This window comes from Leuciscus leuciscus, assembly GCF_965113295.1.
Source record: "Leuciscus leuciscus genome assembly, chromosome: 2".
NCBI lineage: Eukaryota > Metazoa > Chordata > Actinopteri > Cypriniformes > Leuciscidae > Leuciscus > Leuciscus leuciscus.
In genome coordinates, this window is record NC_138726.1 from 9,058,929 (window position 1) to 9,077,762 (window position 18,834).

General features: G+C 37.9%; 1 protein-coding gene across 1 annotated transcript; it reads right to left on the reverse strand.

The window, feature by feature from the left end:
* Nucleotides 1–716: 716 nt before the first annotated feature.
* slc1a1 (solute carrier family 1 member 1) lies at nucleotides 717–17,992 on the reverse strand. The gene is made up of 12 exons (XM_082161322.1): nucleotides 17,770–17,992; nucleotides 13,452–13,592; nucleotides 12,713–12,805; nucleotides 12,516–12,630; nucleotides 11,347–11,389; nucleotides 11,159–11,263; nucleotides 10,887–11,071; nucleotides 8,945–9,052; nucleotides 7,877–7,999; nucleotides 4,852–5,046; nucleotides 4,616–4,750; nucleotides 717–2,077 (listed from the first exon to the last, which is right to left on the reverse strand). Exons 1-12 carry the CDS (start codon nucleotides 17,867–17,869, stop codon nucleotides 1,837–1,839), a joined length of 1,584 nt encoding a protein of 527 aa, XP_082017448.1. The 5' UTR covers nucleotides 17,870–17,992; the 3' UTR covers nucleotides 717–1,836.
* Between the last annotated feature and the right edge of the window lie 842 nt (nucleotides 17,993–18,834).

The window sequence follows — 18,834 nt, forward strand, 5'->3', positions numbered from 1 at the left end:
GGAACAGGGTTGGGAAACACTGGTTTAAATGATGCTCAGTTGGTACTAAAGAGGCCTAAAGTGTGCCAAGAAAATATCCCTCACACCATTACACCACCACCAGTCTGAACCACGGATACAAGGTAGGATGGATCTATACTTTCATGTTGTCTACGCCAAATTCTGACCATATCATATGAATGTTACAGGGAACATTTTCCTATCTTTTATTGTCCAATCTGGCCAGTCTGGTCATTCTCCTCTGATCTCTGGCATCAAGAAGGCATTTTCACCCACAGAACTGCCGCTCACTGGATATTTTCTCTTTTTTAGACTATTCTCTGTAAACCCTTGTGATGGTTGAGCGTGAAAATCCCAGTAGATCAGCAGTTTCTGAAATACTCAGACCAGCCCGTCTGGCACCAACAATCATGCCACGTTAAAGTCACTTAAATCACCTTTCCTTCCCCGGTCTGATGCTTAGTTTGAACTTTAGCACATCGTCTTGACCATGTCTACATACCTAAATGCATTGAGTTGCTGCCACGTGATTGGCTGATTAGATATTTGTGTTAATTCGCAATATAATATGTTAACCTAATAAAGTGGCCGGTAGTGTACATCAAAGAATATTAGAAACATTACACTCTACAATTAAACAATACAAGCTGAAACTTGTTAAACAACATCTCATGGTATTTTCTATTTTGTTACATGAAAAAAGTCAATTTAGGCCATTTTTCAGGTGTTGACATTTGTCTTTATTATTTTGTGGATACACATACAGTACTTGTTGAATCATACAGTATAACTAATTTGACTACAGTACTGTATAAATACAGTTGTACAATGGTGTGCTTTATGGTGTTAATTCAGTTCCAGAACCTCAAATACAGACCATTAATGCTTCACATTGATCATTATCTCTCATTTCTGATGTAACACAAAATATAAAGAAATTAAATACTGTAAAAGAAACTTAAAAAACTGCTTCAATGGCAGAAATTTGGCACTGACAACCTCATCGGTGTAGTCTTTTAAAAAATATTCTTCAAAATAGCTCTGATTCAACAACAACAACAAAGTAAAACCATAAAATGAGTGGCTTGCTGAAGAAACTATTAAGGCTTGCCACCTTCAGTGTCATGACAAAATAATTGTGTACAAAGGATCTGATTTTCATTCTCAAGGCCATTCCTGTACTTCATATCAAATCCTTATCATGCAATATTTCATTTCATTTTAGAAGTTTGTATAAAAATGTTCCCCTTCATATCAACAATTTGGCACAAATCTGAAATGAAAGACACGCAAAGCTCATAAACATTTGGCTCTCATTAGCAAGTGCAAATACATAACTGGCAAAATTTCACACTTTACCGAGTCGAAAACATATGAACATAATTTGCGAAGAAAAAAAAGCGGATTTCGATAACCTTAAATTCAGCGTTTTTTTGTGTATAATAACATTGGCTAGTTAGCAACATGCTCTTTGTTGTACAATACAAAAATCACCTACTGCTAAAAAGCTATTCATTAGTACAAAGCCAAAGAAAACAACTGCAGTTAATTAAAGGAAAAACCGCTTTGCATAAATCATGGCAACATGTAAATGAGCTGTGGAAGCACATGGTTTCCTTACGGCCATTTTTTCTCTCTGTCTAGCGCACACGTAAGTTCAAGAGCATGGTTGGGAAAATGAAGGGCGGAGAACCGCAAGGGCAGGTATTGCTAATGTCTGCGCTCAATCATGTCCTTGGGTAATGACTTTCTGTCCTAGTCATGGCACAGCTTTTATGAATGGCTCCTACCTCTCTGAACCCTCCTTTCAGTGATGTCACATTTGTCACGTTACCTCTAGAACTGCGAGGTCTCGGTGAAGGAAATGGCGTCGCTTTTGTCAATGGTGAATCCACCGTTCACGTAAGATTTCTTCTCGCACTCGTCGTCGTCCAGCGTGGTCTCTAGGGCGAAGGGGTTGGCCGCATCCACGTCTGAAATCAGGTCCATCCTCTCTAGTTCTCGCTTAGACAGCTTCTGGACTATTCCAGCACCGTAGGCATCTCCCAACACGTTGATCATGGTTCGGAAGCGATCGCTGATTTGATTGGAAAATTAATGTTAACTCTCACATTATAGCAGCTGTAGAATATTTAGCAGCCATGACTCCAATGTTCAGTGTCACATGAACCTTCAAAAATCAATTTCAATTCATACTGCACGGACAGACGGCAGGAGACACTTCGTCAGGGTTTTGTCGGATCAGTGTCTGTTGGCATTTGTCGGAGCTTGTTTTTGCTGATTGAACATGTTGAATCGCACTTGTCTGGTCGTGGAATGTCTGAGAAGTGACCTGCTGTAATCTGGTGATTGTCCGCATTGGTCGGCGTCTATCAGTGCAGTGTGAATTGGCCTATATATGGGCTCTGTTTACACCTGGTATAAGATCAAAAGTGGACGACGCTAAATGCAGGTGTAAACGGGGTCTAGCTTGTCCACTTTCGACCACTTCCAGGGGTAGACGAAAACGCATTCGACCTGATTGCTTTCGTAATGTAAACGCTCATGTGGTCGAATGTGTTCGAACCGCCGCAAAAGAATCAGCGCACTAGCCAGACAGGATTTAAACTTTGTCGGCTGGAAGCCCAAGTTTGGTTTAAGGATGAAAAACATACCAAGCACAACGTTCTCTCACCATTCCTGATTTCGAACACACACTCGCAGTGTTCGGCGTGATCTTGTCAGAGTCTTACGTGGTCTTTTTCCATCGTCTCCAGGTGCGTTCATATGTAAATTGCGTGAGCTTATTTCATCCATTAGATCGAAAGATCTGTAAAACCCATACATTTACCCGCCCATAGACCCTCCCCTCGAAGAAATCGGGACAGAAGTGGTTGAAAGTGGACAAAAGAGACGGATTAAAACACCAGATGTAAACGGGAATGTGTCTCCCTCGCCTACTTGTGATCCGATCAACCAAACACATCTTTATACCAGGTGTAAACAGGGCCTATAGTGCATTACATTTTTCATTCACACCATATCGTAATTACCTGTATTCTTTTTAATTACAACTTGTATACTGGGAATTTTCTGAGAGATCCGACTTGTACCATGTGACCTCTGTACCACCTGACTGCTGCAGATGCAATAGAGTGATGCAATAACCCCCTTTTTCAGTGGCGCTGATCAAAATAGCTAAAGGGCTATTTTGGAGCGTGTTGCTTTTTTCGACTCTCTGATTGGTGTCATTTTCTGTACAGCATCATGGGTAAATGTAAGTTATCACCAGGAATTACACTGTTAAACATGATTATTTAAAAAAATAAATAAGCTAATGGCTTCAATAGAAGCAAATATCATGGATTAACAACCTCGTAGCTCACAGTAGGTCTGTCCTTAAAGGTTTATAAGTTATCGTTCAAAATACATTTTCTTTATGGAGAAAATGAATGAGTTTTACTTCCGGAAATCGACTTTTGCACTCTGTTTGGCCGAAGTCGTGTCCGAAGACGTGAACAGCTGCGAGTAGAACATCACGTGCTGTCATCTTGTAATTACGGTTATTACGACATGAACACAATACAAGTCATCTCAGAAACATCATATTTACCAGTTGAATGTACATGAAAGCTATCACAATGGTGAAGGAAACTCTAAACCCTTGCTTCATCCGAAATCGCATTCTGTCTGAGTATGTACTTTGAATTGGAACTTACTTTGCGACCATGGCATTAAAAAATGTATGTTCTATATAGTATAAACGTGGGTAGTAATAATGAAATTCAGATATACTACATCCGCCATGTTGTTACTGTCATGTGACCTACAAACGTTTGTTGCGTCACTTCACTGCCATTCATAAATCCCCTCCCGTGGCCTCATGGGATAGTAAAGTGTCCATCGTATGCACACTTCACTTGACGTGCGAGAACCAATGAGGTTCATTCTCATGTTACGCAGCATGTTTGAGCTTCAGCAAGAACCAATGAGGTTTGTTCTCGTACGTCAAGCAGTTTCGGTTGAGCTTCTGTTTAAGTTCGCTGATCAGTGTTTATATGTGAATAAAGGCCTAAATTCAATCTGTTCATCATATAAAGAGATCGAGTTTCTTCAGAAAATTTTGACTAAATCGCAAAATTCATATGGATTAGTTTTACAATCTCTTTATGAACTTTTTGAAGCGTCAAAGTTTCAGTTGCGTAACTGTCAAATGGAGGGACAGAAAGCTCTCAGATTTCATCAAAAAGATCTTAATTTATGCTCCGAAGATGAACGAAAGTCTTACGGGTTTGGAACGACATGAGGGTGAGTAATTAATGACAGCATTTTTATTTTTGGGTGAACTATCCCTTTAATGGTGGTGACGTTGAAGTAATGTGACCGTGGTGTAGTTCATTTATAGCCTACGTTTAGCTATTTACTTCTGCTATTTACTTCTGCCGATTGCATTTAGGCTTCAAAATTCATACAAGTCGTGTTCATTTGTGAAGAGCTTATTTTCTTCAATAATCCAAAAGCCAATAGAAAAGTCCTATTTGTGTTCTATCGAGGGCACCAGTATGATGCTAACTTACAAAATACGTCATCCTGCAGCACTCTATTGTGTCACATTAAGTAAACCTGACATACTTACAGCAGCCAATCGACAGCAACGATGAGGGTGACATCGTTGGCTGGAAGGCCAACTGCTGTGAGGACTATCACCATGGTTACCAGTCCAGCATTCGGAACTCCTGCTGCACCAATGCTGGCGACTGTTGCTGTGATACTATGAAAAGAACATGTCAAAAAAGTATTATTCGGGCTTTTGTCTTTCACAAAGCCACTTAACTCTATTAAATCACACCAACTGGCTTATATCCAACTTACCTAATGGTAACAATCTGGCCAGCGTCCAGATCATAGTTGTTCAACTGAGCTATGAATATAGAAGCAACAGCTTCATACAGTGCAGTGCCATCCATATTGATAGTCGCACCAACTGGAAGGACAAAGCGAGTGATCCTCTTGTCAATCCTGTTGTTCTCTTCTGCACATCGGAATGTGACCGGCAGAGTGGCTGAGCTGATTTAGTAAAGACTCTTGTTATTATAAAAAGCATAATACTTGTCAGAATAACAGTTTTCGTTGATTATTGTGGGTTTTAAAAAACATAAAACGTCTAAAACTGGAGAGACAGATCCTCAGAAGCAGGAAGTCCTGCTATAAACAGCTCAAAAATAATGATCCAAATACAACATTAAAGACTTTTTAAAAGAATTATTTATAGCATTGAAGGAATTTATGCCTTTTGTTTGTGCAGTGGCCAGAAAAGTATTGGGCCACTTGAGTGCCACTTGAGACATCTGAATTTCATTGCATAAAAATAAATAAAAATAATAATAATAATAATATATATATATATATATATATAAATTATTTGTCATGTACATTATTTCCTTATTTTTTATTTCTTATTAATATATTTATATATATACTATATATATATTTACACTCACCTAAAGGATTATTAGGAAAACCATACTAATACTGTGTTTGACCCCCTTTCGCCTTCAGAACTGCCTTAATTCTACGTGGCATTGATTCAACAAGGTGCTGAAAGCATTCTTCAGAAATGTTGGCCCATATTGATAGGATAGCATCTTGCAGTTGATGGAGATTTGTGGGATGCACATCCAGGGCACGAAGCTCCCGTTCCACCACATCCCAAAGATGCTCTATTGGGTTGAGATCTGGTGACTGTGGGGGCCATTTTAGTACAGTGAACTCATTGTCATGTTCAAGAAACCAATTTGAAATGATTCGAGCTTTGTGACATGGTGCATTATCCTGCTGGAAGTAGCCATCAGAGGATGGGTACATGGTGGTCATAAAGGGATGGACATGGTCAGAAACAATGCTCAGGTAGGCCGTGGCATTTAAACGATGCCCAATTGGCACGAAGGGGCCTAAAGTGTGCCAAGAAAACATCCCCCACACCATTACACCACCACCACCAGCCTGCACAGTGGTACCAAGGCATGATGGATCCATGTTCTCATTCTGTTTACACCAAATTCTGACTCTACCATCTGAATGTCTCAACAGAAATCGAGACTCATCAGACCAGGCAACATTTTTCCAGTCTTCAACTGTCCAATTTTGGTGAGCTTGTGCAAATTGTAGCCTCTTTTTCCTATTTGTAGTGGAGATGAGTGGTACCCGGTGGGGTCTTCTGTTGTTATAGCCCATCCGCCTCAAGGTTGTGCGTGTTGTGGCTTCACAAATGCTTTGCTGCATACCTCGGTTGTAACGAGTGGTTATTTCAGTCAAAGTTGCTCTTCTATCAGCTTGAATCAGTCGGCCCATTCTCCTCTGACCTCTAGCATCAACAAGGCATTTTCGCCCACAGGACTGCCGCATACTGGATGTTTTTCCCTTTTCACACCATTCTTTGTAAACCCTAGAAATGGTTGTGCGTGAAAATCCCAGTAACTGAGCAGATTGTGAAATACTCAGACCGGCCCGTCTGGCACCAACAACCATGCCACGCTCAAAATTGCTTAAATCACCTTTCTTTCCCATTCTGACATTCAGTTTGGAGTTCAGGAGATTGTCTTGACCAGGACCACACCCCTAAATGCATTGAAGCAACTGCCATGTGATTGGTTGATTAGATAATTGCATTAATGATAAATTGAACAGGTGTTCCTAATAATCCTTTAGGTGAGTGTATATATATATATATATCGTGGTTCCATCACAGAGAGCGACAAAATCACTTTCCAGAACATTCTCATTCACAGTTTCATGCTGGTGGAATGCTCTCCCCAGTCCCCACCCTCATCTGGAATGCAGAATCGCTGAAAACATTCAAAAGACAACTGAAAACTCATCTCTTCCGTGAGCACTTAACCTCAAAAAAAAAAATAAATAATTTGTTTCCTATAATCCTCCCTTATCGGGCTTATGCTACTCTGAACAATGCCTTAACTTTGTATTTGGAGCACTTCTTGCGTTGTTTTTGCCTCTTCACGATGACTCGCTTAACTTAGTCCTAAATTGTAAGTCGCTTTGAACAAACATGTTACAATGTTTACATGGTAAAATTTCTGGTAAGCTAAGTTTTTTTATTATTGCTTGAAACAAATTTCACGATTTCAATTCAATTCAATTATTGTGATTTAATTTAACATTGACTCATTTGGATAAATATTAGGTACACAAGATAGGCATTAATTTTCCTCAAGAAAAAAAAAACCTCACATATAATGCTGTAAACATACAGAGAGCACTATCAGCTGGTAGTATTATTTAAGGTTAAAAATAACTCAAATTAAATATAATGCGTTTTAAAAAAAAATTATATTAACAACTTTATTTAATGATATAAGTAAAAATATAATAAATATGTAATATAGTACACATATTTAGCTAAATACTCTCTATAGCTCTTTTTTTCTAGCTAACTAGCCTGCTATAGCCTGTATATTATGGTCATTAAATGACTTTCCTGAGATAACGTTACATGTTATGTGACATAATTGTTCTCCTGCTCTTTTATTGACCTCTTTCCGCGGTTGAAAAACACTGATTGATCGATGTTATGTATGAGGAATATACATTTCGGTAAGTTGTACTGTATCTTTCAACAGTGTTCGTGTTAATTAACTATTAGCTAGTAGAGATGATCGGTTCACGTGTGGCGTGAGAGAGTGTGAAAAGTGTCAATTGCGTGAGTCTCATGGTGAATGCGTGAGAGTTGGCAGCTCTGTATATATTAGGAAAGTATTCGATTTTGGACACATTGCTAGTGTTTTAAAATCTGTTCAGATTTGAAAAGTTGTGTTGTGTATTCCAGCCCTTTTGTCAACATGCCCAGAAAATACAGATGCTAGAATATTCATTGGCTCACCTTGAGGAAATCATGAGAGCCGTTACCAAGGCCTGTGCCATTCCCAGAGCGAAGGTGAATGGATTCTTCCTCACAAACACAAAGTATATCAGGGGGAGGAATATGATGGAATGGATGGCGAGTCTGTGGAAGGAAAACATTAAACATTACAATCTATTATACATTATCATAAGTAATGAACATCTAGTATATTTTTACCAAGGTCACACACCCCCGGTTTCACAGACAAGGCTAGTCGTAGACTAAAATGCATGTCTGAGCTGTTTTAAAGGCACAATATGTACGATTTTTGTAATAAAATATTCAAATTTACTTTTAGTACGATTGTTTTTACAAATAGTCACATATCAGTAACAGGCTAATTTATCATTACATTTCACGTTCCTTGCAGCTAATTCATTACGATGACATAAAATAGTGTGATCAAACTTACAGGTACTACAAAAACTAATTTATTACCTCATCCGTGAACATGATTCGTGAATTCCATACACCTCTGGATGGTGAAACTAACATCTACCATCGTTCCACTCCTTCATAGCATCATCAAGCTTCGTCTTGGTTATTGTTGTAAAAATGCGAAAACTTACTTATTGTACCTTTAACTGAAAGCAACTTATCTTAAAATATGTCAGTGCCATTGTTTTGAGATGCACACCAGTATGTTCTTTTCTAAGGCACATTTATAAAAGCTACTTAAATGTCCTAATAAAACTAAGGCTTAATCTAAACCCTGTCTGTGAAACCAGGCCTTGGATTTATAACCTTTTTTCTGTTGGACTCAGCAATGTGTAATCTAAACCTGTCCTTTCGGTCCATTCCACACGAGTTCAGATGGCATTTGTTTAACACTGGCTATAGAATCTCCTGACTGATGTTCGGTTGCCTGAATCACTCTAATAAGTGGAAATTTGGAGTTTATGAAATGTTTTATTAGCACATCTGCAGCTTGAGCAGTTTTGAATGTCCTTGGCTCTTATCTGTGAGTTAACAGAGCTGATATGAAGCTGTACGGGAACAGTAAACGGCCAGTAAATCAGCAAGGGAACATTAAAGAAGCTTCTTCACCCGCTAAGCACCGTCACCATGTACAGGCCCATCTTCCTGAAGATTTCCCAGTCGTCCACCTCAATGATCTTAGCAGCAATCAGGAACAAGATGCCTACGGGCATGTAACTGCAGAAGAACATTCGTTAAGTATCAGTACATTTATAATCAATATGACACACAAACAACTGAGAATATGTTCGTTTATAGACTGATATATCTTCCTACAATATTTTTTAAGTGAATAACGGTAATAAAAACTAGATTTAGAGGTGTATCTGTGCAAAACACGTGCTAAGGGTGTAGTTAACTGGTTGCTAAGGTGTAGTTAACTGGTTGCTAAGGTTTTCTGGCTGATTGCTAATATGCTGTTTCTAGGGTATTCTGAATGGTTGCTAAGGAGTTAACATGTGGTTTCTAGTGTGTTCTTGTTTGTTGCTATATGATTTCTAGGCTGTTCTAGTAGTTTCTATGGTAGTCTGATTCTGAATGGTTGCTAAGGTATTCTGGGTGATTGTTATACATATTCTAGGGTATTCTGAATGGTTGCTAAGGTATTCTGGGTGATTGTTATACATATTCTAGGGTATTCTGAATGGTTGCTAAGGTATTCTGGGTGATTGTTATACATATTCTAGGGTATTCTGAATGGTTGCTAAGGTATTCTGGGTGATTGTTATACATATTCTAGGGTATTCTGAGTGGTTGCTATAGATGGTTTCTATGCAGTTCCTAGGGTAATCTGAATGGTTGCTAAAGGGTTGCTATGTCATTTCTAGGGTATTTAGGTGGTTGTTAAGGAGTAGTTTTGTGGTAGCTAAGGAGTACTAGGTGGTTGCTATGTGGTTTCTAGGGTATTTTGGGTGGTTGTTAAGGAGTGGCTTTGTGGTAGCTAAGGAGTACTAGGTGGTTGCTATGTGGTTTCTAATGTGTTGCTAGATAGTTGCTATAGACCTTATGTGCCAGAGAAACGAGGGCGCCGCCATCTTTAGAATATTGTCTTTTAACTTCCCCTTTTGCGGTCGCTCTGTATATTTCTATGGCGCTGCTGTCCTGGAGTAATTCGCTTTTGAAGTGGATTTACTTAATGTAAAGTTAACGAAAGTTATCATGAGGACTGTAATGTTTAAAGCAGATGACTTAACAAATGTCAGTCGACCGGGAATATTTATAAAACGAGTCGTTCATTAATAAACACGCAAAATCGCTGTGAAAATACAGACCGGAAGTCAAAAGACAACGAGCACAGGGCTGAAAAAGGGGCGGGGCTACATAAGGTCTATAGGGTTTGTAGGGTATTCTGGGGTGTTGATATGTAGTTTCTAGGGTATTCTAGTTGGTTGCTAGGGAGCTGCTATGAGGTTTCTAGGGTGTTCTGGGGAGTTGCTTTGTGTTTCTAGGCTGTTCTGGTGGTTGCTACGGATTTGCTGTGTGGTTTCTAGAGTGTTCTGAGGTGTTGCTAGGGAGTTACTATGTGGTTTTTAGGGTGTTTTGTGGAGTTGCTTTGTGGTTTCTTGGGTATTCTAGGTGGTTGCTAGGGAGTTCTAGGCGGTTGTTATGTGGTTTCTAAGGTGTTGCTAGGTAGTTGCTAAAGGGTTTGTAGGGTAATCTGGGGAGTTGCTCCTATGTGGTTTATAGGGTGTTCTGGGAGGTTGCTAGGGAGTTGCTATGTGGTTTCTGGGGTGTTCTGGGATGTTGCTAGGGAGCTGCTATATGGTTTCTAGGGTATTCTGGGTGGTTGCTAGGGAGTTGCTTTGAGGTTTCTAGGGTGTTCTGGTGAGTTGCTATGTGGTTTCTAGGGTGTTCTGGATGATTGCTAGGGAGTTGCTTTGAGGTTATTAGGGTGTTCTGGGTGGTTGCTAGGGAGTTGGTATGTGGTTTCTAGAGTGTTCTGGGTGGTTGCTATGTGCTTTCTAGGGTGTTCTTGCCACTACAGACATGCTTTTAAGATGTCAGAACTAACCACATAATAATTTGAACAAGTCGCATGGTGGCCTCATTCAGAGCATCGAAAAACTCGAGCAGGATGCGTCCCCTTTCTCCCATCTTGCCGATGACAAGGCCGAAAGTCACACAGAATACGATGAGACCAAGAACATTAATCCCATCTGAATACGAGCCCACGATCTTGTAGTCTTGGGTCAAATTCTACAGCATAAAGAAGGCAAAAAATAAATGCATACATTTCTTCTTTTATCTTTCTTCACCATACATTCTTTAACATCTTTGTCTCACCTGTGCAACCGTTGAAATAATGGTGGTGAAGGGTGGAAATGTAGTTGTATTAGTTGTGTTTGTGTTGGTTTTCGATGGCTCAATCTCTTTGCGTTGCGTCTTATACTAAAACACAGATGAAGTTTATTTCAACAAAGTATTATATTTGGATTGTTCTAAGCAATATGTTAAAAAAATATATATTTTACCTGCTGAAAACAGGCTTGCACAAGATTTTCAGGAAACATATTCCTTTGAAGAAATTAGAAAAACAAATAACTTAAGTGCTTAATACATATATTATATTATATTATATTATATTATATTATATTATATTATATTATATTATATTATATTTGGACAAATAAGCCATACTAAAAATGGTCAACATGTCATTGCATGAGTTTATTTATACAGGGTGGGCCATTTATATGGATACACCGCAACAACATGGGAATGGCTGGTGACACCAAAGTCCCGTTTGTGGCACACCAGTACATGTGAGGGGGCAAACTCCTCAAGATGGGTGGTGACCATGACATATACTAATGTGCCACAAACAGGACCTCAATATCACCAACCACTCCCATGCCACCACGGTGTATCCATATAAATGGCCCACCCTGTACATTTTTAAAGGGTTAGTTCACCCAAAAATGAAAATTCTGTCAGTAATTACTCACCCTCATGTTGTTCCAACCCCGTAAGACCTTCGTTCATCTTCGGAACACAAATTAAGATATTTTTTATTAAATCTGAGAGCTATCTCACTCCTCCATAGGCTTCTAAGACACTATAACTTGCCGGCCCAGAAAATGTATTAAAGACATCGTTAATATATTCCAAGTGACTACAGTCACTCATCACACACATGACCAGCGTCGGCCAATAGTGAGCCTACGTGGTGAAGTGCAACACAGACGCGCTGCGCTTAAACACTACGTGAAAAGACTCGAGGCCCAGAGAGAAGGAAATGAATAGTGGAATAAAGTCGTTATTTTTTTATATTTTTTTCGCACAAAAAGTATTCTCGTCGCTTTATAAACTTAAGATTGAGCCACTGGAGTCACTTGGAATATATTAACGATGTCTTTAATACATTTTCTGGGCCGGCAAGTTATAGTGTCTTAGAAGCCTATGGAGGAGTGAGACAGCTCTCAGATTTCATCAAAAATATCTTAATTTGTGTTCCGAAGATGAACGAAGGTCTTACGGGGTTGGAACAACATGAGGGTGAGTAATTACTGACAGAATTTTCATTTTTGGGTGAACTAACCCTTTAAGTATTCCTCAAGTGTCGTTATCTTTCTTACAACATAGGTAGACCAAGGGGTGCAATTTAAAAAAAAGTTTTATTTTTGTTTTGTGTTTTTGTTACCTAACAAGGTCCAGCATGGTGTCAACTGTGGTCACATTAGGTGTGCTTCCTGCTCTCTCGATATTTTCAGCACTCTGAGAGACCCCAGGTTTAATAGTCGTCACAAGAACGATTCCTTTTGAGCACAACATTTTTGTTAAACAACCACAATAATATATGTCTTTAAAGTTTATAGATTTGACGTTTATGTGACTCACCAAGAATGACAGCAATGATGGTAGTGGAGAGGTAATAAACCACTGCACGAAGCCCAATCCTGCCTGACACCTCTGAGTCCAGCGCTGCCACTCCTTCAGGAAGCAAGGCCATACGTTAACACTTTAGAATGACAACAACAATGCAAGTTACATTGCAACTGGGTTATCCTAATAAAACATTTTTTAAGGGACTTAGGCGTGGCGTTTTCGGCATAATCAGCAGCATAAATCCTTATCTTTTTGAGATGATTTTGTTGATAAGGGACAATGCAAAGTACACAAATATTAAAGTAATGAATTCAGAACTTAGACGAATACTAGCTATTTACAAATAATCTCTAAACTGTGTTCTGATTGCTCTTTTATGTACTAAGCTTAACTCTTACGCTGTGTTGAAAAACTGTATCACCTTGGATGTTCCCAGGTCAAATTGGTACAGTTTGACCAATACAAGCTCAGATGATTGACGCCTACAATCAGTCAGTTTTATAATCCTTGTGTGATATGCAGGTAAACTGATTTTCAATAAACAGCAATTTTCCTTTTCATTCTTGCACACCCATGCATATGGTGGGTGACTGCTCTATGGTTAGAAATAAAATAGATAAAAATATTTAAACGAAAATATTGGTAACTTAAGGCAACATTTACCACCTCTGAATTTTCGCTGCCAGTCATAAATGTAGATACTGTGATGGGCTGAAGAGGGAAAGAGAGACAGAGAGAAAGAGAGAGAGACCTGTTATCATGCTGGAGACGATGAGCGGCAGGATGACCAGCTTTAGCATTCTCATCAGGATTTCTCCTGGGAAGCCAAAGTACTGCTTCTCCAGCTGGGACAGAGAGGTATAGTCCCGCACCAGCACTCCGAGCCCGATCCCTGCGATGGATAGAGTGATAGAGAGAACACGTCAAACTGACTGGAAATGCGAAGCTCTTAGTTGTGCCTAATCTGCATCAAGCCAGACTGAATGTGCAGAGCTAAATATATCCAAGAATATCTCAACCACACAAAGATACACTCTGGGAAGAAAAGCTTCAGAATCTTAAATGGTTCTGTCAGGTTCTGAACCGTTTAGGGCTTCCCATCATGGGATCATTTTATTTAGATTTGATTTAGTTTAAATTAATACATTTTGTTTTAATACATTTTACATTTTAATAAATTTTTATGTATTAAGCAGCTCGTAAACATACTTTATAACTAGAAAAAATTGGAATAACCCGTTAAACATGAAAGTATTATGCAATCATATAAGACATTTCTCCTTGTATAGAAACTTTTTGTCTAGAACCCCACTGAAACTTTTTTCTAAGAGTGTATAAATTCATATTGATTTGTGGTGAATTATTTCTGGGAGCTTGTTTCCGCTGTTTTGTTTGTTTTTCCTCGCAATTGCGAAAGTTATAAAGTCCAATTCTGAGAAAAAAAAAAGTTACGAAAAAATCGTGAGATAAAAAGTCACGATTATCTTTTACATTTCTTTATTCCGTGGCGGAAACAAGCTTCCATAATAACTAGTCTGAGTGTACTGTATCAAAATGATCACAAAAACAAAGCGTCATCTCACTGACAACGATCTGACATTTCGAGAGTATGCTAATGATGCGTTGTGACATTCAGGGCACAAATAAATTCAGTGCATTTGTTGTCAACAGAAGCATAACACAAGATGTGCTGAGTTATCTGCAGCTGGTAAACTGATAAAGATATTTCAGACAAATGTATCATTTTGAGTTTTCAATCATTTTTGTTCCATCCTTGTATAAAGATGGATTTTGATAGTCAGAAATGACGTATACCAAATAAACTAAAAAGCTTTCCAATAAACGTAATGAAGTCTCTATGGACTGCATTGCAGCTACAGGAAATGTATTTATGTATGTGTCTGCTTCCAATTTCTTTCTGTAATGTTCGCAAAATTCACAATTTTGCAGTATTAAGCAAATAAAAGGCTACTTGCAATACACTTTCATGACTGTATTTCTTAACAGACTTAAGCACACTTTTAAAAAGTGCACTTCACAATAATGTCAAATGAAATGTTCCACTTTAAAGTATTAAATATGACAACCCTTTTTCATACTTTAAAGATGTACACTTATTTTGATGTGTTGACTAACATATTAAAGCACATGTAAAGTGCTTGATTATAATTTTAACTGTAGCGTGTTTGCGACACCATTATAAAGGTTTATATATATAAATATTCATTTAGTTGCGATTAACATGCCATAAAAGTATCATGGTTCAGTATGATTAGCTTCACAACTATTTGTTTGGCTAAAATGCAAAACCTTATCAGATAACTTCCAAATACGCATCACGGAGAAGTCTTAAAGGTTTAACAAGGCTAAACCAAACCCAGATAACCAAAATAAAGCCAACGTGAATAACAATAGTTTATGCTGTACAGTATCTTATCTTTATTACATTTTAGTAGTATACTAATTATGGTGCTTATGACTGAGAAAATAACAGTGATTTGCTTGACCTGCCTTTTGTTTTATTGTAGGTGATTGCACAAGCTTGTGTGCATCATAATAATCTGTGTTTTTCACAGTGCACAAACATTAGAACTAGAATAAATACTGTTAGCATAATTTACTTTTAGTATCAAACATATATAATATATATAGCATATCAAATATAATATACACATAGAAATATATTAAGATATGAAGAGTTCAGATCTGAAATTTCTTCTAGAATGATCATTTTTATCAAGCTCGTATATTTATATTCAATAATTTCACTCAAATGGCAATGACGATTACCTATTAATTGTCATTTAAGTGAAATTACTGAACTTAAATATACAAGCTTGATAAAAAATGATCATTCTAGAAGAAAATTTCAGATGGCATTTAGAGGCTTTTGCATCTGAACTCTTCATATATTATAAAAGTGCACATGCCATCACTGCAATAAAGCCTTTTTTTGTTGTCTTGTCAGTACATATAGTGAATAATCTATGACATCTGCTTAATTGCCTCACCGATCAGCTCAGAAATGCCTAATAGAGCAATAGTGAGATTTTGTTGGACAGCCTATTAGTTCTAAGCATTTTGCAAAACATGAAACCATTAATGTTTTGATGACTAAGCGTTCATGAACTGGCCAGTTGTGTGCAAGGCAAATAACTACTCATTTCTGATTACTTAAAGTTAAAAGTAACATGCTTTTATGTTCAAGAATTGCACATTATGAAATGGTTGTCATAAAGTGTCCATTCTTTTTTGTACACTTCTGCACAATGTAGCCTAGGGAGGAGTTGGCATTAGTAACATTAAGCTTATATGTTTTCAATGTAAGCTAATAGCAGATGAACAAACAAACTAACGTGGTTTAACCACATTGATATATGTGACCCTGGATCACAAAACCAGTCATAAGATGCACGGGAATATTTGTGGCAATAGCCAACAATACATTATATGGGTCAAAATTATGGATTTTTCTTTTATGCCAAAAATCATTAGGATATTAAGTGAAGATCATGTTCCATGAAGATATTTTGTAAATTTCCTACCGTAAATATAGAAAATATTTATTTTTGTGAGTGAATGCAGCACAATCGCGAACTTAAATGGACAACTTTAAAGGCGATTTTCTCAATGTTTAGGTTTTTTTGTTCCCTCAGATTCCAGATCTTCAAATAGTTGTAACTCGGCCAAATATACATCAATGGAAAGCTTATTTATTTAGCTTTCATGTGATGTATAAAGCTCAATTTCATAAAATTGTTCCATGTGACTGGTTTTGTGGTCCAGGGTCACATTTATGCATTAAGACAAGGTTCAACTACAGTATGTGATGAGGATATATTTTAACAGAAAGGTTGAACTATGTTCTCAGCCAAGTCATTTTATGTTGTAATTTATTAATTACACACGTTGTATCACTGTGTTTACTATTTTTTTCACTGCAGGTTGAGTTGTTATTGTTAGCATAATAGTTCATTTCATGAAGTCGTAGCTTAAGCTAGTTTGCTGGTCTTGTCTGATTCAAGCTGATTTCCCAACCTCTCCAAGTTGAAAAACCTCTCTAAAACCAGCCTGGCTAAACTGGGAGACCAGCAAACCATATTTAGGCTGGTTTAGGCATGTTTTTCAGCATTTTGAATGCAACTATATTGTAAAATATGGCTTTATAAAAAGGGGGAGCCCAGCCAACAAAAATATGTTCTTAGAATGTTGTGCTAACATTCCCATTGAGTTATAAAAACATATTTTTTGAATGTTCTATTTTTGAATGTTTGAAACGTACAATTTTTTAAAATGTTTTATAAATGTTTTTCTCGGTTATGTGAACATTAAGGGAACATTTCATTTTAGCATTTTGCAAACATTTCTAGAAACGAGAGCATTCAAAAGTAACAAGACCAGATTTGAAAGAACGTTCTGTTAACATTAAAAGAACGTTCTTTCAAATCTGGTCTTGTTACTTTCTAAAAACGTTCCCTTTTAGCTGACGTTGTCACAAAAGATCAGTGTAAGCCTATCAATGAACTGTGTCTTTTTTGTCCTAGCCAATAACGATAGACACGTTCAACTGGTTTAGGCAGCCTATGTCTATAGAAATTGACCATAAAACAACAAAGTCACTGAAGTAAAGTGTGACAACTAGCCCCGATCTACACTAATTCATAATACTTGTCACTGCTTGTGTGACGTCACGTGGAGCACAGAGAGATTTTACTGTGTCACACTGGAAGTCTGGTCACGTTTCTCTGTGGCAGTAGTAAAATATCTGCACACACACACACTGATCAATGCCTTCATTTATCACAATCACCCATCAACACACCTGCAGATATTGTACGTGCATACATGCAACAAATAAAACACTTTAATTGCTCTTATTGTCAAATCAGCTATCGATATCACAACGTCGGTCCATCAAGTAAAACCACATAAGCTGCCACTAATAACAAAAATTGCGGTGGATACATAATTAAAGGAATGAGGTGTGATAGAGCACAATGAAGCGAGATATGAGAGAAATGCAGAGAAATGTGGCCGTGCTGAAAGGAAGATGAAGGCGCTCATCGTACCCAGTATCACCGAGGCGATGGTTGCAATTAGAATCCAGTTCCTCTTCAGCAAGCCCTTCACATCTCTGCCTCTCCGCTCCTTCTTTCCCAACATATCCATAATGGACAGGCACACGGGCTGATATGGAAACGCGAATGAATATGGCGAGGCTCGCGCTCGTCTCAGTCAGACGGAGGACCGTTGGAATAATGTGAGGCAGGTTTGTCTGACTGTGAAGCTGCAGCTGCTGTTGGGAGGGGTGATGCGAGGGAGTCTTCTCTGTCTGAGCCTCTCTTGATAACCTTTGCTCAGTTTATTGCAGATTGACCTCTGATTTACCTTTATTTCGTCTCATAAATGAAGACTGTGCGGTATAAAATTATTGGAATTTAGAAAGCACAACATATCACTGACATCACGCTCGTGCTGATGTTGCAAAGCCACGTAATCTATATTGGTGTATTGTATAAAACATCGAATTCTTTCTCTCGATAGTTAAACATTACAAATCGTGCTTTTTTTAAAATGTTTGTTCAGATTAACAATTGACACTCAGTTTAAGAGAAAAGCACGCTCGCACATTTGCTTTCTTCAATAGCCTTCTGGCAATAATTTATGACAAACTTATTTGAATTCTAAACGCGTCTCGAAAGATATTACAAAAGACAGATTAATTTAGTCAAGCAAACGTGAAAAACACAGAGGCAACAAGAATTTAGATGCTTTCATATTGTCTTGTGAAAATGAAGTGTGCTTAGCCTACTTGTATTGCATGTGCGCTTGTATATTGTAAACTGTATTAATATAGCCTACTACTTGTGCCTACTTGCAGATAAGATAATATTAATGACATAAAAGGCTACATAGTTCACCCAAAATTTTAAATATCATAATTTACTCACCCTCGTGTTGTTCCAAACCTGTATGAGTTTCTTTGATGAGTATGAGATATTTTGAAGAATGTTTGAAACCAGACAGTTGACAGTAGCAATATTTCAGTATCATATATATATATATATGTGTGTGTGTGTGTGTGTGTGTGTGTGTGTGTGTGTGTGTGTGTGTGTGTGTGTGTGTGTGTGTGT